We start from the raw sequence: 24,306 nt of genomic DNA, 5'->3' as shown, positions 1-24,306 counted from the left end.
AAAAATTACCCAGGCATGGGTTCTGTCAATAAAACGTAATAATAAAAAATATTTTTAAAAAATAACTTCACTGATATGTCTTACAAAGTTGCTAGAGCACAACTAAATGTCACTTCCATAACTATTTAATTCATATGTAAAAGAGATAAATCTTAAAATTGCAATGAATATTAAGGGGAAAATATAGAATTTGACTAGTTAATTACATTTTTTTCTTCATTGGGTCTATTTCTCCTTGATTGTGTTTCATGTGACTCCTAACTCTTCTATAACATTGCAATGTTAGTAATATCAGTGATGCAAACATTTTATGGTAAGCATTACATGTACAAACTATAATTCCTATTTCTAAAAAAATATTTTTACAAATACACTATTTTTTAAATCTTCAGATTAGGAGACTGGATTACAACTCGAGAGGTTTTGGTTTCCCTGATCCTACTGGAGACTCACATCAATTGTTAGCCATATTGTTCATGTTGATTTTTGATAATCTTCTCTACTTGGCTCTTGCTCTATATTTTGAAAAAATATTACCACGTAAGTAACAGTGCCTTCTTGATTCTTAATTTCTTTTATTTCCCACTTTATTGGGAAGGTTTTCCATTCTGACAAAGCGCAAAGACAAATACAAATGGGCATCACAGGCAGGAAAATGTAATTTTCTATCTCATACTTTTCAAAAGCCATCTAATTCAACTGTTTTGAACTGAATTGACTTCATTGGCTTAATGGCCAATGAGCTTTTTATTACTTAGGCCCAATATTTTTTTATGTAAAAATCTTTCTTTCATCATCATGTGGCTTCCTTCTGGTAAATATTCAGGATGTTTGCATATGTTGAAAATATTACATAATAATACTTATTATTAAACTAGTTGAAGAACCCATGTTTCCAAACCCTAAATGGGGTTATGAAAAGTCATACACAACTGAGACAAATGAACTATAAAAGGACAGTTTGGCAAATTAGGTTGCTTTGGGGAAGGGAAGCAATGAAGAATCAGGTCAGTTCTTGAATTCAGTTCTCTGGAGTCCAGTCTCATTTGTACCATTATAGCATGGGTTCTGGCACTAACATTTACTAAGTATATTTTTATCATTATTAGCTTTCTCTGTCTCACCAGTATGTGGAACAGAAAAAATCCCTGTAGCTGAAACCAGAAGACCTAAATTCAAGTTTCAATATTGTCAATAAGTCAATTAATATTTATTAAGTACCTATTATATACTACCATTGAGGCACTGTGCTAAGCACTGGAGATGAAATAAGAGGCAAAAGATTGTTCTTGTTCTCAAGAACTCATGGACACTCTAATAGACTGGTGCTATAATGGACAGGGCTTGTAATTGTGTGGATATAGGGAACTCCTGTTAAGCAGCTGGTTCCTGCTCCAAACTTTAGAGCCTTAGAAAGCTGTCTAGAGTACCAAGAGATTAAATCATGTTCTAGATTCACATAGACAATATGTGTTTTATATGCATTTATGTGTATATATGTATATTTATGTATATATGTGATAGTTATAAATGGAAGATACCATGTTTGTATGTGTGTGTAGGAAAGGAAACAGAAACAGACAGGCAGAAACAGGGAGAGAAACAAAAGGAAGACAGAGAGAAAAACAGAGATAAAGACACACACACACAGAGAGAGAGAGAGAGAGAGAGAGAGAGAGAGAGAGAGAGAGAAATGGAGAGAAAGAAAACTCCATAAAATCCTCTTCTAATCCTTCTCTCCACCTCAGCTAAAATGGTTATATGCCATGACTCTGAAAGTACTTTATTTCCAGCAAATTATCCAAATATGATCTCTTCTTATGCTATATCTTTCCCTATTTCTCCTTGCTCCTAAACCTTTTACTGATTCTTGGAGTGTCCTCCAATAGACTTTTCACTCCACTTTTTTACTGATACTTTCCTTATTTTCACCCCTTTTCTGCTTTCACTTAACTCTCTGTGTAGTCTTGGCTCTTTTGACCTGCCCAATTCTATATCATGCTCTACTTTCAAATATTCTGTCCTATTAATACTTGTATTTGACTAAACCTTCATTTCTGAATTAGTCTTAACACCGGCCTTCTTAATTATCATTCATGTGTTCCTAAATAAAGCTGGAGAAATATAATCATACTGACAAAGTCAGATACAAATTTTTATGACTGAAAAAAAAATTCATTAAGTAGTTATGCACAAAGCACTAGGAATACTAAGTATTGGAAATACAAATAGAAAAAGAAAAATGTCTTAAGTACTAGAAATACAGATAGGAAAATGAAACAGTTTTGTTCTCAAGAAACTTGTATTCTAATGAGACAACATTAATGGAATTCAGCTCCAAGTTAGATGGAATGGTCTCATGGTACTTGGGGCAGAATGACAAAGCCATTTTCTCTTTTAATGCCATTTTCACTTATGAAATCAAATTAATTGCTGCTGTTTAACCAATTGTCATGTCAAGGATATAGGTGGTAAGAATTTCCTGAATTTTTCATTTTTTAAAAAGGTAGTCTTTTTTGCCAAGGCTAAACCATCCATATATGCCCTATATATTTTTCAAGAGAATACCTTACTCTCATCTCTCTACTTCTTTGATCTTTCCTTTACTGATGCCTACAAATATACCCACTTCTCCTATCATGAAAAAATCTTCAATATACCTAATCACTTCCTTAAGAATCTCTCCTCCCTTTCTCAGCCAATTGCCTTGAAAAAAGTGTAAATAATATTAATTTTGCTTTCTTTCCTTTCATTATCATATAGGATCTTTGTCCAAATAGTCGAGATATTGCCAGAGGAATAGAGTCACACTGGCATCCTCATTATGAACAAAAACCAAGAGACAAAAAAAAATTTCTGCTAAATGGAAGTTTGGTTTATAGGAATTTCATAGGAATGCAATAGGAAGTCGGTTGTGGCATAATCCCTAAAGGAAAAGAAACATAATTTCATGGGAAATAGTTATATTGACCTGATGTGCTTACAGTAAACAAATCCAAGCAAACCACCATAAGAATAATTGCAGTTTATAAGTCAACAACCATTTCAGGCAAAGCAGTCTAGACACTCTATGAAGAATTTAACAAGAAGTGATCAGTGACTTCAATATCCTGAAAGTGGATACAGGAGAGGATACATAAAAGTATGGTTCAGTATTAAAACTATTATAATTGTGTAGAGGCAACATAGTGCCAGAAATTAAAGCAAGTATGTAAATATGAAAAACCAGCAAGTAAATAGAAGAGGCATGGTATCCAGAGAGAAAAAGGACATAGGCTTTTATAGTTTGTTTTAGAAATTTGGAATTCAAGACTCACAGAGTCAGTTTGTAGTGACATGTAGATTGATGAAGTTTTTTCATGTTTCATTGTGTAAAGATGAATGATTGAAAAAGTACCAAGTACCTACATTGCTGTATAGCAAAGTTCCATAGCCACTGTCATCATCCTGTCTGGCCACATTCATTTGAAGTGTCACTTCATCCTTGGTGGTCTCAGAATCAAAAAGATATTGGTTCGGCACTGAGCAATTAACCTTTGCATTAACTCTAGAAATTTTTGGCTGCTTTTCCTTTCATAATCTATCTTAACTATAGGCACATCCATGCCAGAATAAAAGCTAAAAATGGGACATTATTCCTTTCAAAAAGATACCTGACTGTTCCTTTACAAGTTAAAGAAGTGAGAAAGTTGCCTTCTTCACTTGTGCTTTAGAAAAAATGAATTGATATACAGTGCCTCATCTACATTTCTGAGACTCTAATATGCAATACAATTGCTATTCTATCATGGTAGAAGGCATTTCCTCTTTTGAGGCTCTCTATTCTAAATAAATTCTAAATAAATTTGCAGATCAAGATCCTATCCCCTTTCCTTACCAAAAAAAAAATAATAATAAAATTGTAACTTAAAAGAAAACATTGTTCATTTTATAAGTTGCTATCTCTATCAGTTGTCTACAATAAATCTATCTCACTTTTCTTTTTTATACATCCAGGAAGATTTCATAGTTTGAGATTTTGAATACCTATATTGACTGATTAATGTTTCAAGCCACATGGAAAAAATTGTCAGTAGTTGATCGTAAGCAGTCTGCCTGAAAAGGCTGCACAATATTTTCCCTTTTCCCATCATTAGCAAAAACATGTTAATATGACTTGCTTATCTCCAGCTTATCTTCTCCTTAACTTCTGAGCTGATTGAGGATACAGGTTTATGTGGGCCTATGACAGCAATTCTTTCCATCACTGCAAGTATTTTCACTCTTTGGAAGCATCTTGAGATCCTATAATCAAAACGGTGTAATAGGGTTAATATTTACCTCTACTAAAGCATCCTTCTCATAGAAATCACAGTAATTTTCCTGAGGCATAGGTCTGACCATTGTATTTCTTTGTTTCAAAATAAATGAGCAAAAAAACCTTTCAGTTGTTCCCTATTACCTCTGGAATAAAACATATGGTCATCAGTCTGGCAATTAATATTCTTCCCAATCAAGCTTCAACTCAACTTCTTTTATTCTTTTCCTTCCTTTCTTTATTCTCCATTCTTTTTTAAGTACATCATTAACTGTTACCAAATATGATCTTCTAAATTCTTCCAATATTCATTCATTCAAAGGCCTAAAATGTTTTCCCTCTTGAATTCTACTTCTCAGAATTTTTATCTTCCTTCAAGATTTAGTTCAGTTCTTACCTCCTACATGAAACGTTCCCATTTTCAAGTTACCTTTCATTCCCCAAATTATCTTGCAGCCTATTTATTTATGTATGCTGTATCTCACCCTACAATCCTCCCTGTCTCCTCTCCTCCAACCTAGAATGTAAATTCCATGAGCTTGGAGACTATTTCATATTTATCTTTGTATCCTGGCACAGAGCAAGGACTTGATATTTTTTGTGGAACTTAGTATTTATTTAATTGTGTCTTGTTTCCTTAGGTGAATATGGACTCCAACATTCTCCTCTGTTTTTCCTGAAGTCTTCATTTTGGAAAACTCATCCCAAGGCTAGTCATCAGATATTGGAGAATGAGACTAATTCTACATATTGCTCTGACTCTTTTGAACAAGTGCCTCTGGAATTTCATGGAAAAGAAGCTATCAGGTAATTAATTATCGTACTGTACAAGATAAATGGCAGGCTCATTCAGAGAGTCAAGCATGGAAAGTAGATAAAGCATATAAAACTATCATTCCTTTTCTATGTCAAATCCTGGACCTCACTCTCAGTCTCTTCCAAATGTTTTGAATGAATACTCCCATTAAAGTATCTCATGCATGGGAAGATTTTCAATATTTATCTTCACTTGATGTATGTGGTTAATGTTCAAGAATGAATCTTCTCATATCTTTGTTCTGCTTCTTTATATCTTCTTTTTTTCTAATAACCCAACCTCATACCCTGTTCTCTTCTCTGTTTACCTCTTTCCATTTTTCTCTTCTGAGATGGAAGGAACACAATTAGAGAAAGAGAAAAAAGAGAGAAGTGATCTATTTGGATCTTCATTCTGTATTTCACTGAAATTTCAGTATGTTTCATCATGTTATGATGTAAGAGGGTGAATGCATATATTTTTCCTCTGCCTCAGGAGAAAAAAGTAAATTAATCCTTTAAGTCATTCTGCTTAGAATATGCTTGTTTTCCCACCCTTACTGCTAAAATGAAACAATTAAAGTAACAGTGAAGGCAGAGCAAAAATAGCAGAGCACAGGCTACAGCCCAGTCAGAATCTCCCAATATTCCCCTCCAAAAAAAACTTTAAAATAGACCTAATTAAAAGAGATAATGGGAAATTGCATTTTACTAAAAGGTAATAAATGATAAATCAACATAATTACTAAATATATATGCACTAAATGGTAGAGTATCTGAATTCTTAAGGGCACAAACAAATTAATGTAGTCAAAATAAGAAGGAAAGTAGGAAACTGGGGGGATAGGAGGCAGTCATTGGAGGGTGGAATCTGCAGCAAATTTCTCTGATTAAGGTTGTATTTATCAAAGATATAGGGAATTGAGTGAAATTTATAAAAATAAGTCTTTCAAAATGATAAATAGTCTAAGCATATAACAAGGCAGTTTTTAGAAATGAGAAATTCTGGAAGGGATGTGGAAAATTAGGAACATTAATGCATTGTAGTTGGAATTGTAAACTAGTCCAAACATTCTGGAGCATTATTTGAAACTATGACCAAAGGATGATAAAATTGTGCATACCCTTTCTCCCAACAATACCACTGTTAGGTCTATTTTTCAAAAAAATCTAAAATCTATTATACAAAAATATAGTAGCTCTTTTTGCATTGATAAAAAACTGGAAATTGAAGGGATGCCCATCAATTGTGGAATGGTTGAACAAGTTGTAGTCATGGAACATTATAATATAAGAAATGAACAAAATGCTCACAGAAAAAGCTGGAAAGACTTACATAGACTGATACAAAGTGAAATGAGAAGAAATAAGATCATTGTATTCAGTGACAGCAACATTGTGAAAAGGATCAACTGTGAAAAATTTAGTTACTCTGATCCATACAAACATCTAAGACAATTCCAAAGGAGTCATGATTCAAATGCTAGAGTGAAAAATTGATAGTCTCAGTGTAGAATGAAACATAAGTTTTTCACTTTCGTTTTTTGCTTGCCTTTTTTTTGTAATGTGGCTAATATAGAAATATGTTTGCATGATTTCACATACCTGATTTAGATATTGTGAGGAAAGGGCCTGAACAGAGGAAGGCAATTTGGAATTTAAAATGTTTTTAAAAGAATGTTAAAAGTAAATTAATAAACTGAGAAAATTTAAAAACATAAATGAAAGAAATCATGGTGAAAGACTAAAAGCCAACCCCATGGGGATTCCACTAAGGTTTTAATTTGTGTTGTTATGGTCTTTTTTTTAAGTACTTTTTTTTTTGTTCATTTTTTGCTAAGCTTCTCATGAAAATTGATAGTGAATAAAAGCTTTAGGACTATTCTTACACTGCTCTTTCCCTTTCCTGATTTCTTATGGTATTTACATACAAACACAACTAAGCACTTAAAAACTCAAGGTCAAAATAATCATTATCTATTTTGCACTTTGGTTTATAATTATGTGTTAGCACTATCACCCTGCCTAGGTTGTAAGTGTTCTGTGGGCAAAGTTCATATGTTATACCTCTCTGATATTTATGATGCGGGTTGTGGTCCCTTTAAGAATTGATTTATTCATTTCTTTCTGATTCCCAACCCTTCCTAGCTGATGGATTATTAATCCAGGAAGCTAGGACCTTTGATTCACAAATCCTGGTCCCTTTGAATTCCTATAGAAGATCCAGGCCTGTCTCAACCCCGACCCAAATCTGAGCCAACTTGGGCTGTCCCACCCCCGTTCTAATGATTTGCTCAGGTTTCCCAACTCCCACCAAGTGAACTCAAACCCCCACTGAAATCCAGCAAGGAGCCAATTTGGGACTCCACCCACAGGCCCTGTTAGCTAAATCTCTCCTTATAAAAAATCAAACTGGAGCCCTCTGTTTGCAGAGGGTTGAAACATGCTGCACCCCAAGGACTCTCTCCACTGGAATCCTGTTTCCAGTGCCCTTCTCTTATCTCTACTTTCACCTATTTCCTTAATTATACTTTAACCTTACTTCCAAAACCCATAATAAACCTTTTTTATCAATCTAGCTTTTTGGGGGCCTGTAAATTCCTTTGCAAGGGAATCACGCAGTTACTAGACCTCATTTAACTCCATATCCTTGCGCTGAATCCAAAGGGCTTGCAGGAGAGCTCTATTTGATTCCCTGTACCCTGAACCTGCCACTAGACCTCAACCAAACCCTAATTTCATTTAGGTACCCCATATCTAGACCTCATAATGTAGAAGGGGCCTAAATACCTAGCAAATACTCAATATGTGATCAATGGATAGTGAACTGAGCGCTATACTTTTCTCAGCCTTTCTAATTACTAAGTAACCTTTGAAGTAATTTTCTTTTCTTGACCTCAATCGTCTTGTCTGTAAAATGAAGATTTGGAATAAATGATCTCTAAAGTCATTTGTAGTTCTAATATTCTATATTTCTATGAACATACAACAAAGGATAAGGATTAAAAATGGGAAAGTCTTTGGATGAGGAGTAAATAGCCTCCAAACTTTGCCCCAGTGGTGTCTTATTTGAGTTAATATTTTTTAAAGTATTCTGGAATAGATGATATTGGGGGAAATCTTTAAGATGCCATTAAATTCTCAAGAGTAATGATATGTGAAGCAGACTCATACAGATCACAAGATCTCATAGATAAACAATAGTATTTAATTTAGAGGATAAATAATAAAACCAGATTTATATAATCAATCAAATAAAATCTCAAAAGAGTTATCTAGGAATCTTTGTTGATACAAATCTGAAGATATTGTTCTAAAGTCAGAAAAGTCAGGGAAACAAAAGAGAAAGCATTAGCTAATCTGTTGCAATTATGTTTTGTTTCAAAGGAGTAAAGGGCAAAGAACAATGAAAATAGTATGTATGAAAAAATAAAAACACAAGAAATATCATGATTTGTATCTCAAATGAATCTTAAGTTCAAATCTCAACTCTGACATGTACTCATTTTGTGATCAGGAGCAAGTCACTTAGCACTCTGAATCATTCTCTAAGACCACAAGTTAAAGAAGAGTTACCAATGTGCATTTAAATATAGTATTTACATATCAGAAGTTTCCTATGCCATTGAAATTATAAATCTCAAATCCACCGGCCCTAACTCTCAGAATAAGGTAAGTGTGATATTGCAGTGCCAATCTCCAGCACATTCCTTCTTTGCATCATCTATTGGATTTCCATCTAGGGCCATTCATATTTCTGAGTTAGCAGTTTATATTGGCTAAATGACCAGAAAGAGTTTGTCATTTCAAAATTATTTTATCTCCTTTCAGAATCAGAAATCTAAAAAAAGAATATAAAAGGAAGCTTGAAAAAGTGGAAGCTTTGAAAGGTAAGAGGAAAAAGTGAATTGTTGCTTTAACTTTTAAAATTCATTGTTTGCAATGTCTTGGGAGTGATCTCTGACAGACTATAAATATAAAGGACTATGCTTTCCAGGATGGAACCTACCCTTGGAATGTAAGCATTATTTTATCCTAATTCCTTTCTTTCCTGGTTCTAGGGAAGTGTGTAACTTTCTTTTTGTCATGGATTCCATTCTATCCTTCAGGGGAGGACCAACTTCTTGGAAAATAAGAGGCAGAGCCAGTGAATTTTCTGAGACTCCTGTTTTTTTTCTTTTCCTATAAAGCATCCTTGTAACGTCTAAATTTGTTTATTCATAACTCCTCCACAGCCTAGAATAATGATTCTAAACTGCCCAATTCAACCTTCCTCTATTTTTGAGGATGAGTTATTAATAAATTTAAATTTGCATTAAGCTTTTTAATATAGCTCAAGCCCCATAGGGGATCTGGGCTGAAGCCTCTCCCCACTCCACTCTTTACTGCTCTGACAATTTAGAGAAAATATAACACCAACACTATTTCTCCCTTATATAGTCCCAATACTCAATTACTAATGTACATACACATATACATACACAAATACATACATACATACATACACAAATCAAAAGGAGTTAGAGTAGATCAGATGTAATCCATACAGCACCAGCTTTTAACAATACCAATTCTTTAGCATTCTTCAGCAATTTAATCTCTTAAGATTTTAAGTTATAGTTGAATTGCCAATTTGCATTAGTTCAAAGCTTCTAACATTGGGGAATAAATCCATAGGGTCATGTAACTGAATATGGGGGTTACAAAATTGATTTATTATCAGTGAATGTTTGATTTGTATACCAGTTTTATATATCTATATACCCAGGGTTGAAAATAAATTTCTTGGGTGAAAAGGGGTCACAAATGGAAAAAATTTAAGAAGTCCTGCAGTAACAGACAATAATTATAAACCAGAAATTCCCTTCTTCAAATGAAGTTACAAGTTCACAACCCAGCTATTTTCGTCTGTTTCATAGCATAATTCCAAATTGCTTTTTAAAGTAATTGGACCAGTTTCCAGTTCTTCCATGTGTTAAAATTATATCTTGTTTCTGATCCCCCTGACTACCTCTCCATCTTCTTCCAAGTAAGTATAGTAAATTTATAAGTAGCCAGTACAAAGTGGCAATAGTAGAAAGTAAGATTATAGGAGGGAACTTTGAGGTTACATGCAAAATTATCACAAATATCAAAGGAGTATAATTTATGAATTGTAATATTTAAAGAAAAAATCACATCCTTGGAATATGTGCATAATAAGATGAAACCATGTAGACTGTGCTGACAGAGATATTTGATCCTATTGTATAAATTTCAGATATAAAATATATATATATATTATACACATATTGTTTTACTAATATATTATTAATATATTATATATTAACATATATAATATGCCATATTATATATAATAATATAAAGCCCCCAAATTGATATATATTAAGCACAAAAATGGTATGAAATAAAGGTGAAATAAATCATGTTAATTTTAAAATTTTGTATATTAGTGGTATAAAAAGTCTTCTCAATTAAATGTAACTATTGGAAAAAGCACCACAGTATAGAGAAACAGCATCAGAGACAGAAAAATCTAGGACTGTGTAATCTCTGATACATATTAACTTTATGATCTTGAATGAATTTCTTAATTTTGAATATTCAGACTGGACATACTTGATTCATTTCATAATTTCATAAATTGATTCTTAATTCACTCCATCAATATGGTTAGCATGCCTGTCTTTCTTGGTGTCTCTTCCCCTTTCCCATTCCTGGATATAGGAGAAACCTCAGTTACTTTAATTTGTGGTTTTTTCATTATTAATCATTTGACACAATTTTCTATATGGTGGTTAATAGGCTGAAGGATGATCAACATGGTGTTTAATGCCTGACAATTTCAGAAGAAATGCCAAAGGCAGAGCAGAGGTCTGTTATTGGTTTTTGTCAATCTAAAAAGGTCTTTGATACTGTCAATGGTGAGGACTTGTAGAACATCATGGCAAGATTTGGTTCATCAGTATTGTACATCAGTTTCATGATGGTATCCTTACATGGTTTTTGAATAATATGCAATGTTCTTGTATATGACTGATCACCACAGAAGTGAAACGGGTTTGTGAGCTTATTCCTATGCTTTTTACCATGCTGTTTTCAGTGTTGTTGTCAGTTGCCTTCAATGAGGATGAAAACAACAACAGAGTTAACAATTTCATTGATGGTAAACTAATTTAAAAAGTTTGCAAGCTAAGAATAAAGTGGATGAAGAGTTGGTACATGATTTTGTTGTGGTTCATAAATGAACCTCCAAGGATGACATGCAGAGTATAGGTAAATTCTCTACCCCATATGTTAACTTTGGCCTAACAATTAACAAGTTCTCCACCAGCTAGCACCACACCATTCACACATGGAACAATGTTGTGGATAAATTGCTAGAGTTAACTCAACAATTAAGAGACTGTGAAAGAAAGTGTGGGAGAGGAATGGTATTAAGCTGCTTACCATACTGAAGGTCTACAGAATTGTTATGCAGACCTCATTGCTGTGTATGCTTATGAAACCTGGACCGTCTATTAGTGACATGCCAGAAAATTGAACTGCTTCCATTTGAATAGTCTTAGGAAGATTCTGAAGCTTCCCTAGCAGGATAAGTTACTAGACACTGAGTTCCTTTCTCCATCAGAATTGTCAGGCATTTAAACTATTGCAGAGAGCACAAGTCGGTTGGACTGGTTATGTTCAAATTCCAAACATATGGATTAAGACTTCAGTAGGTGTCTACCTACTGGGCTAGGACCTGTGTTGTACATGTGTGCAATCCTTTTCAGATCCTTCTCCTCTAGCACCATCAATATGGTGTTCAAGTGCTATGTGGAAATTGTCTGGATGGCCAATATTTCCTTTAGGCCATAAACCAGAAAACTGACAGCTATGGTGGATGTTATCAATCAGAACAGGGCTTTGGTTGATGGCCCTTGCAATGGTGTGAGGAGGCAGACCATGCCATTCAAATGGATGCAACTTACAGACTTTGTTCTCAATGTTCCACACAATGCTCATCAGAAGTATGGGCTGGCTGCTTGAGAGAAAGAAAAGATGAATACAAAATGGAAAGCCACAAGATGGCCCAAAAGATTGAAGGCAGAGAAAGGAAAGAAGGATGACAGATTTTGACCTTTATAAAGTCATAAAGGCCAAGAAAATGAGAATCAGAATTATCAAGCATGAATGAAGAAGTTCCAAAAGGCATCTAAGCAAAAGGAATCCCCCTCATAGATCTCCACCAAGAAGATCCCCTCAAAAAAAAAAAAAAAAGGTTAAGCATCAGAAGATATCCCTAGGCCAGAAGGCTCAGTAGGGTCAAAAAGCCCCGTGGCCAGAAGGCCCCAGCCACAAAGGGACCTGATAAGAGGGGCCCACTTAGAAGGAGCCTGCTCAGAAAGCAGCTCCTAAGGCCAAAAAAATAAGAATCTGCCACCAAAAATTAAACAAAATATTTACTATTTTAAAAAATTCCAAGCATATGTTTGTCTAAAGGAGTATTTTATGGATAACTCACACAAGATAGGTTTTCACATAGTAATAAGAAGAAATGATACAAAGTAGTCTTAAGATGTCTCTTAAGAACTTTGGAAGTGATTGTGAAACATGAAAGAAACTGTCCCAGGACTGCCCATCACAGCTTGGCCACATCAACAAATGCACTGTATTTTATGAGCAAAACAGAATTGAGATTCTTCAAAGGAAATATGAAGTTTGCAAATTTAGAGAAATCACCATTCCAAATATTCATATGGACTCTGTGTACCTGGCATGGTTGAGCCTTATAAGTCTGAGAAGCCACATGTGAATCCACTATATCTTGATTCAATCTAAGAATGTCATTTTGGTCCTTCCCAAAGGACAAATACTATGTTTGTATTCATTTTTTGTCCACTGTTTATTTCACATTATGTTCTCCTTTTTACATATTTCTTTGCTTCACTTTTAAAAATATAAATTTGTGAAGGAAGAATTTATTATTTTTTGCTAATAGTCACTGTGTTGAAAGCAAGAAAATGCAGTCGGAATCCCTGTTCTTGCCATGATCAGTCTCTATTCCTTTTGTTCTCCTTTTTAATTGCATTTTTAAAAATTATATGTATTTTTCTTTCCCTTCTCCCCCATCCTGTGTTATGAGAGACACATTCATAACAAATATGAATAAAGCAAAGACAAATTCCAACCTTAGTCATGTTCAAAAATCAAGGCCTCATCATGCATATTTGATCTATCACCTTTCCATCAGGAGGTAGATAGTATTCATCCTCAATAGTCTCTTGAAATCACATTTGGTTATTGCCCTGATTGTAATTTCTCTAATCTAGTATCTTCCAGTCTGCTTTCATGTTTTACCAAGTATTTTCCCCCTCAAACAGTGAGCTCTTATTCCATTAGCTGGGGTCTTTGAAGTTTATCAAAGACTAGGATACTTTGTTTTCTTCTGTATATTGCAAACCTAATCTGTTCCACTGATTGACATCTATTTTCTAGCCAGTACCAAATCATTTTGATGAACACTATCTAGCCCCACTCACCCTGTTTTTTTTCCATTATTTCCCTTGAGTTTAACATTTTGTATCCTCAGATGAATTTCATTGGTTTTTTCCCCCTAGCCTTATAAAGTAATCCTGGAAGCCTGATTGGTATAACACAAAATAAGTAAATCAATTTACTTGGTATTGTCATTTTATTACATTGATTCATCTTACAAATATCTCTCTAATTCTTTCAGTCTGTCTTTATATAAGAATGTTTTGTTGCTGTATTTATATAGTTCCTATGGGGGTCTTTGTAGTCATACTCTCAAGTATTTTGCTCATTCCATAAATACTTTATTTTTAAATTTTATTTTATTTTAATTTTTTATTAAAGCATTTTATTTACAAAGCATATGCATGGATAAGTTTTCCAATACTGACCCTTGCAAAACCTTTTGTTTCAAATTTTTCTCTCCTTTCCCCATCCCTTCCCCTACCTGGCAGGTAGTCCAATACATGTTAAATATGTTGAAATACATGTTAAATCCAATATATGTATACATATTTATATAGTTATCTTGCTGCACAAGAAAAATCGGATCAAGAAGGAAGAAAAAAAACTGAGAAAGAAAAAGAAATGCAAGAAAATAACAACAGAGAGTGAGAATGCTATGTTGTGTTCTACACTGTTCCCATAGTTCTCTCTCTGGTTGTAGATGGCTCTGATCATCACTGATCAAGTGGGACTGGTTTGAATCATCTCATTGTTGAAGAGAGCCACCTTCATCAGATTTGATCATCGTATAGTCTTGTTGTTGCTGTGTATAATGATCTCCTGGTTCTGCTCATTTCACTTAGCATCAATTCATATAGGTCTCCCCAAGCCTCTCTGAAATCATCCTGCTGGTCATTTCTTACTGAACAATAGTATTCCAAAGCATTCATATAACATAATTTATTAAATCATTCTCCAATTGATGGGCATACATTCAGTTTCCAGTTTCTTGCCACCATAAAGAAGGCTGCCACAAACATTTTTGCAAATGTGAGTCCCTTTCCCTCCTGTAAGATCTTTTTGGGATATAATCCCAGTAGAAACACTGCTGGATCAAAGGGTATGCACAGTTTGATAACATTTTGAGCATAGTTCCAAACTGCTCTCCAGAATGTTTGGATCCATTCACAGTTCCACCAAAATGTATCAGTATCCCAGTTTTCCCACATCCCTTCCAACATTCATCGTTATCTTTTCCTGTCATCTTAGCCAATCTGACAGGTATGTAGTGGTATCTCAGAGTTGTCTTAATTTGCATTTCTCTGATCAATGGTAATTTGGAGCACCTTTTGATGTGACTACAAATAATTTCAATTTCTTCAGATGAAAATTGCCTGTTCATATCCTTTGACCATTTATCAATTAGAGAATGGCTTGAATTATTACAAATTTGAATCAATTCTCTATATATTTTAGAAATGAGACCTTTAGCAGATCCTTTTGATATAAAAATATTTTCCCAGTTTATTGCTTCCCTTCTAATCTTGTCTGCATTAGTTTTGTTTGTACAAAAACTTTTTAATTAAGTATCAAAATTATCTATTTTGTTGTCAATAATGATCTTTAGTTCTTCTTTGGTCACAAGTTCCTCCTCCACAAATCTGAGAAATTAACTATCCTGTGTTCTTCTAATTTGTTTATATCATTCTTTATGTCTAGATCATGAACCCATTTCAACCTTATCTTGATATTGGATATTAGATATGGGTCTATTCCTACTTTCTGCCAAATTTGTTTCCAATTTTCCCAGCAGTTTTTGTCAAATAATGAATTTTTATCCCAAAAGCTGGGGACTTTGGGTTGTCAAATACTAGCTTGTTATAGTCATTGACTATTTTGTTCCGTAAGCCTAATCTATTCCACTGATCAACTTCTCTATTCTTAGCCAGTACCAAATAGGTTTAATGACCGCTGTTTTATAATATACTTTTAGATCTGATATAGCTGGGCTACCTTCATTTGCTTTTTTCTTCATTAATTCCTTTGAAATTTTTGACCTTTTGTTCTTCCAGATGAATTTTGTTGTTATTTTTTCTAGGTCAGTAAAATAGTTTCTTGGGAGTTTGATTGGTATAGCACTATATAAATAGATTAATTTAGGGAATATTGTCATCTTTACTATATTCGCTCAACCTATCCAAGAGCACTTGACATTTTTCCAATTGCTTAGATCTGACTTTATTTGTGTGGAAAGCATTTTGTAGTTTTGCTCATATAGTTTTTGACTTTCCCTTCCTTGGCAGCTAGATTCCCAAATATTTTATACTACCAACAGTTATTTTAAATAGAATTTCTCTTTGTATCTCTAACTGTTGGATTTTGTTAGTGATATGTAAAAATGCTGATGATTTATGTGGATTTATTTTGTATCCTGCAATTTTGCTAAAGATGTGGATTATTTTTAATAGGTTTTTAGTTGATTCTCTAGAGCTCTCTAAGTAGAGCCATCATATCATCTGCAAAGAGTGATAATTTAGTTTCTTCATGACCTACTCTAATTCCTTCAATCTCTTTTTCTTCTCTTATTGCCAAAGCTAGCATTTGAACTACAATATTGAATAGTAATGATGATAGTGAGCAACCTTGTTTCGCCCCTGATCTTATTGGGAATGATTCCAGTTTATCTCCATTTCATATGATGCTTGCTAATGGTTATAAATAGATGTTACTGACTGTTTTAAGGAAAAGTCCATTTATTCCTATACTCTCTCAAGTTTTTATTAGTGATGGGTGTTGGATTTTGTCAAATGCTTTTTCTGCATCTACTGAGATAATCATATGGTGTTTGTTAATTTGTGTTATTTATATAGTCAATTATGCCAATAGTTTTCCTAATATTGGCCAGCCCTGCATCCCTGGGATAGATCTTACTTGGTCGTGGTATATTATTCTGGGGAGAATTTTTTGTAATCTCTTGCTAATATTTTATTTAAGATTTTTGCATCAATATTCATTAGAGAGATTGTTCTATAATTTTTTTTCTGTTTTCATCCTACCTGATTTAGGTATCGGTACCATGTCTGTGTCATAAAAGGAATTTAGAAGGAACTTTTCATTCCCTATTTTTTTCAAATGGTTTATATAGTATTGGAGTTAATTGTTCTTTAAATGTTTGGTAGAATTCACATGTAAATCCATCTGGTCCTGGGGATTTTTTCTTAAAGAGTTGATTAATAGGTTATTCTATTTCTTTTTCTAAAATGAAACAATTTAAGTAATTTATTTCCTTTTCAGTTAATCTGGGCAATCTATATTTTGTAGGTATCCCTCCTTTTCACTTAGGTTGTCAAATTTGTTGGCATAAAGTTGGGCAAAGTAACTCCCAACAATTGCTCTAATTTCCTCTTCATTTGTGGATAGTTCTCCCTTTTCATTTTTGAGACTAACAATTTGATTTTCCTCTTTCTTTTTTCTAATAAAATTAATTAAATATGTATCTATTTTGTTGGTTTTTTTTTCATAAAAGCAGCTCTTAGTTTTATTTATTAATTCAATAGATTTTTTTAGTATTTTTTATCTCTTCTTTTATTTTTAGAATTTCAAGTTTGGTATTTGATTAAGGATTTTTAATTTGTTCTTTTTCTAGCTTTTTTACTTGCAAGCCCAATTCATTTATCTTGTCCTTCTCTATTTTATGCAAGTAAACATCTAGAGATATAAAATTTCCCCTTTTTACCTCTTTGGCTTTATGCCATAAATTTTGGTATGTTGTGTCATTATTGTCATTCTCTTGGATGATGTTATTGATTGTGTTTATGATTTATTGTTTCACCCATTCATTCTTTAGGATAAGATTATTTAATTTCCAATTACTTTTTGATCTATTTTCCCTTGGCCTTTTATTGAATGTAATTTTTATTGCATCGTAATCTGGAAAAAATGCATTTACTATTTCTGCCTTTCTGCATTTGATTTTGAGGTCTTTATGTCCTAATATGTGGTCAATTTTTGTAAACTGCCAAGAAGAAACTGTACTCTTTTCTGTCTCCATCCAAGTTTCTTTGAAGTTCTATCACATCTAGCTTTTCTAGTATTCTATTTACCTTTTTAACTTCTTTCTTATTTATTTTGTGGTTTCCTTTATCTAGTTCTGAGCAAGCAAGGTTGAGCTCTCCCACTATTATAGTTTTGCTGTCTATTTCTTTTTGCAACTTTCTTAACTTCTACTTTAGGAATTTAGATGCTACACCACTTGGTTACATTTAACATTCATATTGCTTCATTATCTATGGTACCCTTTAGCAAGATGAAGTTTCCTTCCTTATCTCTTAATTAGATCTATTTTTACTTTTGCTTGATCTGAGATCAGGGCTATCCCTGCTTTTTTTACTTCACCTGAAGCATGATAGATTCTGCTCCAGCCTTTTACCTTTACTCTGTATCTACTGCTCTGCTTTAAATGTGTTTCTTGCAAACAACATATTGTAAGCTTCTAGCTTTTAATCCAAAAATCTGCTATCTGCTTATGTTTTATTGGAGAGTTTGCCCCATTCCATTTACAGTTAAAACTGCTAATTTTGTATTTCCTGACATCTTATTAACCCCAAATTATACTTTTCTCTTTCCTTTTCCCTTTGCCCTCCTCCCCAGTATTTTACTTATGAGCACTACTTGCCTCAAGCAGTCCTCCCCCTTTAGAGACCCTCCACTTTTCTTATACCTTTTCCTTACTATTTCTGTTTTTCCTTCTACTTAGCCTACCCTTTCCCTTTCTGCCTTTCCCCTACCACTTTTCTATAAGCTGAGAGAAGTTTCTCAGTGAAACCAAATATAACTAATATTCTTTCTTTGAGCCAAATCTGATGAGAGTAAGATTCACACACTATTCATCACCCTCCCTTCCTTCCCTCAATTATAATAGGTTTTCTTTGCCTCTTCCTAAGATGTAATTTCCCTCATTTTACCTTCACGTTCCCTTTTTTTCAGTTACAATCCCCTTTCCACCTCTACTTTCTTTTTTATAACAGTAAAATCAGATTATACATATACCCTCTATGTATACCCATAACAGAAATAGTTCTCAAGAGTTTTTGTTTCTTTTCCCCTTTTTATGCTTCTCTTTTCATCAAAAATAAATGGAATCCACCAGTTTCATTGAATGTCCATCTTCTTCCCTGAAAGAAAATGTTTAGTTTAGCAGGGCAAGTTATTCTTGGCTGAATTCCAAGTTCCTTCACCTTTCAAAATATCAGATTCCAAGCCCTTTGATCTTTTAAAGTGGAAGCTACTAGGTCCTAAGTAATCCTTATTGTGAGTCCTCAGTATTTGAATTCTTTTTTTCTGGCTGCTTGTAATATTTTTTTCTTGGTCTCATAGTTTTGAAATTTAGCCACAATATTCTTTGGGGTTTTCATTTATAAGTTTCTTTCAGGAGGTGTTCAGTGAATTCTTTCAATAGTCATTTTATCTTCTGATTCTAGGACATCTGGGCAGTTCTCTTTGATGATTTCCTGAAAAATAGTGTCCAGGCTCTTTTTTTTCATCATAGTTTTTGGGGAGTTCAATACTCCTTAAATTGTCTCTCCTAGATCTATTTTCCAGGTCAGTTGTTTTCCCAGTTAGGTATTTTATATTTTTTTCTATTTTTAAATTTTGCTTGACTGATTCTTGTTTTCCCATTGAGTCATTCATTTCAATTTGTTCAGTTCTGAATTTTAGTGAATTATTTTCTTCACTTTTTAACTTTTTTTTGTATTTGTCTAATTGAATTTTTAAATGAATTGTTTTGTTCTAGGGAATTTTTTTCCATTTCACAAATTTTTTTTGAAGAGTTTTTTTTTCTGTTTCGCAAATTCTGTTTTTCTGGGAGTTGTCTTTTTCCATTTTATTAAATCTATCTTTTAATGAGTCATATGCCTTTTCCAAACCCTCTGGCAAAGTTTTCATTTCCTTTCCCCATTTTTCTTCTTAAAAGAGATCTTCTTTTAAGATCCTTTTTAATTTCTTCTAGAAGTGCCTTGTGTGGGGACCAGGTTTTATCACCTTTTGGGACTTCATCTGGAGACAATCTGCCTTTAGTCTCCTCAGGGTTTATTATCTGTTCTTCTCTTTCACCATAAAAGCTGTCTGTGGTCAGAGTTCTCTTTACTTTTTTACTCATTGAAAAACAAATTAAGGTCTGCTTTTAGGGCAGAGGAATTTTTTCAAGCTTCCTCTACAAGCAATGGCTTCCTTTGTAAGCAGGCCACAGCTGCTATGGGTCAGTGCTGACTCACTCTGGCTGCTAGGTGGGTGTAACCAGGTCCTGTAAGATTTGGGGGTTCACTATTTACCGTTTGTGTTGGATGTTTTATAACTTCTCTACTGATCTACTGGCTTGCAACCAGTAGGGTGTCCTCACTGCTGCTGTAGATTCCTTCCTGTGGACTCTCTGCCCACAGAGTACCCTGGGACTCTGTACTGTATGCACTGGCATTTGTGCTCAGCCTGCTTGTGCTTAGCTGCCTCTCTTCTGTTTCAGATTGAAACAGACCTTTTCTAGTGATCTTCAAAATTATCTTATGCTGGTAATTTATTGCATTCCCAATATTTGTGGGTTCTGCCAGTCCAGAGCTAATTCAAAGGCTGGATTTGCTAATTAGTCTGAGGGTTGTAGGAGAAGGTCAGAAAGAAACGTGTGTCATCTCTTCCATCTTGGTTCCACCTAAATTTTATTTTTAACATTATTTTTTAATTGAGTTTTAAATTCTTGTCTTTCTTCCATTCCCTTTCCTTTAAGAAAGCAAGAATTGTGATATTAAGAATGTGTATAAAATAATGCAAAAAACATCCATTTTAGCCAAACTGCAAAAAAGAAAAAAAATTCTCATTTAGAACATTTTTATATGACTATTGATAGATTTGAGTTCTTCTTCTGAAAATTGCTTGTTCATTTTTTTTTTTTTTTACCATTTATCAATTGGTTTATATTACTTTAAATGGAGTTTCTCTATCTCTTGTACCTGGTTTTGTTAGTAATATGAAAAGAATTATGATTTACATAGAATTATTTTATATTTTGCCACTCTGATGTTACTATTTCAATTAATATTTAGTTGAAACAGTATGATTTTCTAAGTAAATCATTATATCATTTATAAAAAGTAAGTTTTAGTTCTTCTTCACATGTGCGTATTCCATCAATTTTTTTTCTTATCTTACTACTATAGATAGCATTTCTGAACCATATCAATTTGATACTGGACATCTTTGTTTAACCCTTGATCTTAATGTAAAATCTCAATGTATCCCCCTATTATTTATAATCCTGGCTGGGGTGGGGGGGAACATGAGGGAGTTGATTTAAGGAATGGATGTTATATTTTGTCAAAAGCTTTTTATTTACCTGTTGATATTATCATAGAATTTTTGGTACTTCTTGGTATTAATATAGTCTAATATGATTTTTAGCCAAATTTGTTCTTCTGGGAGACCTATGATATTTAAGCTATATGTCTTTACCTTCTGTCTTGAAAGCCAATCTATTTGATTTATAAAAGAGTATTCATATGCCCTTTTCAGATTATTTCCTCTTGCTACTTCTTCTCTGCCAAATTTTCTTCTACTTGTCTTTGAGTTCTAAATCTCTCATTTTATTCTTTCAGAAATTCTTTGTTTGCAGACATTCTTTTTCATGCATCCTAATTTTTATAATCTCATGTTTTTTTCCTTTAATTTTTCATTGGGAGGTCTGATTTCTGACCTAAATAAAATTTTTTTTAATTTTAAAATAAAATATAAATTTTATTTATTATTGTTTTTAACTATGATTTTGTATTTATTTATTTAATTTTGTATTTGATTGTATTTAATTTATAAATTGATTTTGGGATTATTTACATTTTTATGATAATCTCTATATCTAATGATGAACAGTGACTTTCTCTTTCATTCGTGAAACTCCTGTAATTATTTTGAAAATATTTGAATGCTATTCTGTAAATGGTTTTGATAGGTTAATTTGCATGTAAGTGATATTTTAGTCATAATTACAAATGGCATTTCTTGTTTGACCAACTTTTTCTGATTTTCATTTGAAGTTTCTTTTGTTTTTTTCTTTGCAATCTCAAGTATTTTCTAACTTTGTCTTTTTTTACCTCATCGTTTACTTTTTAAAAACTTGATTTTATCAAAAAGCACTTTATTGTGATTGTTAAACTTTATAATCTTTTACTTTGCTATAATTGTTAATGTCAATTTTTTTTACTTTGCTTTATTAAAATTTTAAGTACCTTGACTACTTCAATTTTTTGTTTGAGTTCTCTTGAATTTTCCAGACCTTGTTTCATCTGAAAATGCAGATATTTTTGCCTTTTGTGATACTAATTTCTTTTCTAAGTTCTATTCCATATCCACTATTTCTAAAATTGTGTTAAATACAAGTGGTAGAAGTAGTTAACTCTATTCAACTAATGCTTTCTCAAATATAAAAGATTTGTGCTACATTCATTTGAAAGGCTTAAGAAGAAAACTGAGAAGAATTTACATATTTTAATTTGTTGTTTTTGCCTATGCTTCTGGAACTATGAAAATATCATAAAATCATGCAGTGTTAGATCTTAACACCAAACCAACTGGAATCAACTTCTTCAGACATTTGATTTAGAAGTTAATCTATTTGACCTATATAAGACATTCATATGCCTCTTTCAAATTATTTTCTCTTTGCTTCTCCAAAAATTTTCAATCATCTTTCTCTACATGATAAAATCTTAAACTAAAAATTTTAGTATACCAACTTGTAGTGTAGTAAATAAAGTGCTTTGTTTGGAGTCAAGAAATAGAGTTCAAATTCAGTCTCAGATACTTACTAGCTATGTGACACTGGGCAATCTGTTTAATCTCTGTTTACCTCAATTTTCTTATCTGGAAAAATGGATATAATAATATTACCCAACTCCCATGATTTTTGTAAAGATAAATAACATAATAAGAATCAAATGTCAGTGATAGGCATATAATAAACACTATGTAAATGTTAGCTATTGAAAAGAAATTTTATTTTTATCTTAGGTTTGCAATTGGACATCTATGAAGGCCAGATCACAGCAATACTAGGTCACAGTGGAGCTGGGAAAACAACACTAATCAATATTCTTAGTGGATTATCTGCTCCAACAGAAGGTGAGTGATAAATTTCTCAATTATAAGCTGATTGATAAATATATTAAGAGAATGATTTTTTTATTAATTTCCAATATATAAGGAGATGGTATGGTTTAATAGAAAGACTTTTGACTAAGAGTCAAGGTACTAGAATTCTCACCCCATTTCTGGCATTATTTCCCCATGTTGCTGAACATGGGGCAGTAACTGAATCTATTCTACATTCAGTTTCCTTCTCTGGAAAATAAGAGCATTAGGCTAAATGGTCACCAAAGTCCTTTGAAGATCAAAGTTCTATTAAATTTCACTTAATTAAAATTGAATGCTACGGTGTTATAGAGACCAAATCAGGGAATTCCTAATCTGGTTAATTCATTCTAGTTAACAGAGTTCTACCTGAGCAGAGAATAGCACTGACTTGGTATGTTCAGATACTTTATAAGATCAAAGAATTGGAGCTAGAAGGAATCTCTGATTTTAAAATAAAATTGACTTTTAGAAAGGTCTTCATATTGAAAATGAATCATGAAGGAAGCTAAAATTCTTAAGAGGCAAGAATGAGTGTGTTCCATTGTGTGTGTTGGAGTGGGGGGAGAGATCACCTGTGCAAAGGTATGAAGATGGGAATTGAAAAGTCCAATTCAAAGAATAACAATTAACCAAGTTTTACTGAAAGTTCTTGTATGGGCAAAGGGGAACAAGAAGAAATTAGTCAAAAAGATCATATTGTGGAGGACTTTAATTTCCAGGGTTAAAAAAAAATTGAATTTTATCATAAGGTAATAAGGTATTTAGCAGGAATTCACATAGTCAAACAAGGTTTAGGATTATTTTGGTTCCTCTGCTAGAGATGAATTAGGGAAGTTTAAGACTACAAGAAGGAGAATAATAGTCAAAATGCAATAGTGTAAGTGAGAGGTGAGGAAGAAGTGAAGTAGAGTGCTTGCAGCATGAGTTGAGACAATTGTCAGAGATGTGGAGGTTGGCAACTTGATGTTTCTATGGGGAGCAAGAAAGGGAAAGGAGAAACAGAAAAGTCTGTGGTTTTGAATCTGGGTGATTGAAAGGATGGTAGTAATAGACAGAAATAAGGAAATTTGAAGGAAATAAGAATTTTAGAAGAAAGATCTCAACATATTGGTTTTGATATAACAATGGGACATCTAGATGGAGTTGCAGCAGTTGTCAGGAAAGAAGGGGATATGTAGATATGAGAGTCATCTACCTAGATATTACAATTAAATTCATGGGAAAGGATCAGAGTATGAAAAGAACATAGAGAAAAGAGAAAATGAAAATGTTCTAAATTGGGGAGAGACATAGGCACATTGTCAAAGAGTAGAGAGGGAAATTAATAAATAGCGATTGAACAAGAGGAGAGGACAAAGGAGAAAGAGAGACAGAGAGACAGGGAGACAGAGAAACAGGGAGACAGAGAGAGACAGAGAGGTGGAAAAATAGAGACTGAGACAGAGAGAAAGAGACAGAGAGACAGAGACAGAGACAGAGAGACAAACACAGAGAAAGATAGGGAGGGAGAGAGAGAAAGAAAGGCAAACATACAGGCAGAGACAGAATGAGACTGATAGAAAGAAAAGATTAAGTTA

General features: G+C 33.2%; 1 protein-coding gene and 1 pseudogene across 2 annotated transcripts in view; both read left to right on the top strand.

The window, feature by feature from the left end:
- Positions 1 to 24,306, top strand: part of LOC100932448 (ATP-binding cassette sub-family A member 10-like) — a 99,444-nt gene that overhangs the window by 18,853 nt on the left and 56,285 nt on the right. For both annotated transcript variants that reach the window (XM_031965704.1, XM_031965703.1), the window contains 4 exons: positions 393 to 540; positions 4,939 to 5,104; positions 8,924 to 8,982; positions 22,607 to 22,717. In XM_031965704.1, coding sequence (XP_031821564.1) covers positions 393 to 540; positions 4,939 to 5,104; positions 8,924 to 8,982; positions 22,607 to 22,717 — 484 coding nt within the window. The remainder of the gene's footprint in view (positions 1 to 392; positions 541 to 4,938; positions 5,105 to 8,923; positions 8,983 to 22,606; positions 22,718 to 24,306) is intronic.
- Positions 10,448 to 12,999, top strand: LOC111720941 (annotated as a pseudogene).

This window comes from Sarcophilus harrisii, chromosome 4, assembly GCF_902635505.1.
Source record: "Sarcophilus harrisii chromosome 4, mSarHar1.11, whole genome shotgun sequence".
NCBI lineage: Eukaryota > Metazoa > Chordata > Mammalia > Dasyuromorphia > Dasyuridae > Sarcophilus > Sarcophilus harrisii.
The sequence above is the reverse complement of the archived record's forward strand: the minus strand, read 5'-3'. Positions and strand labels throughout refer to the sequence as shown.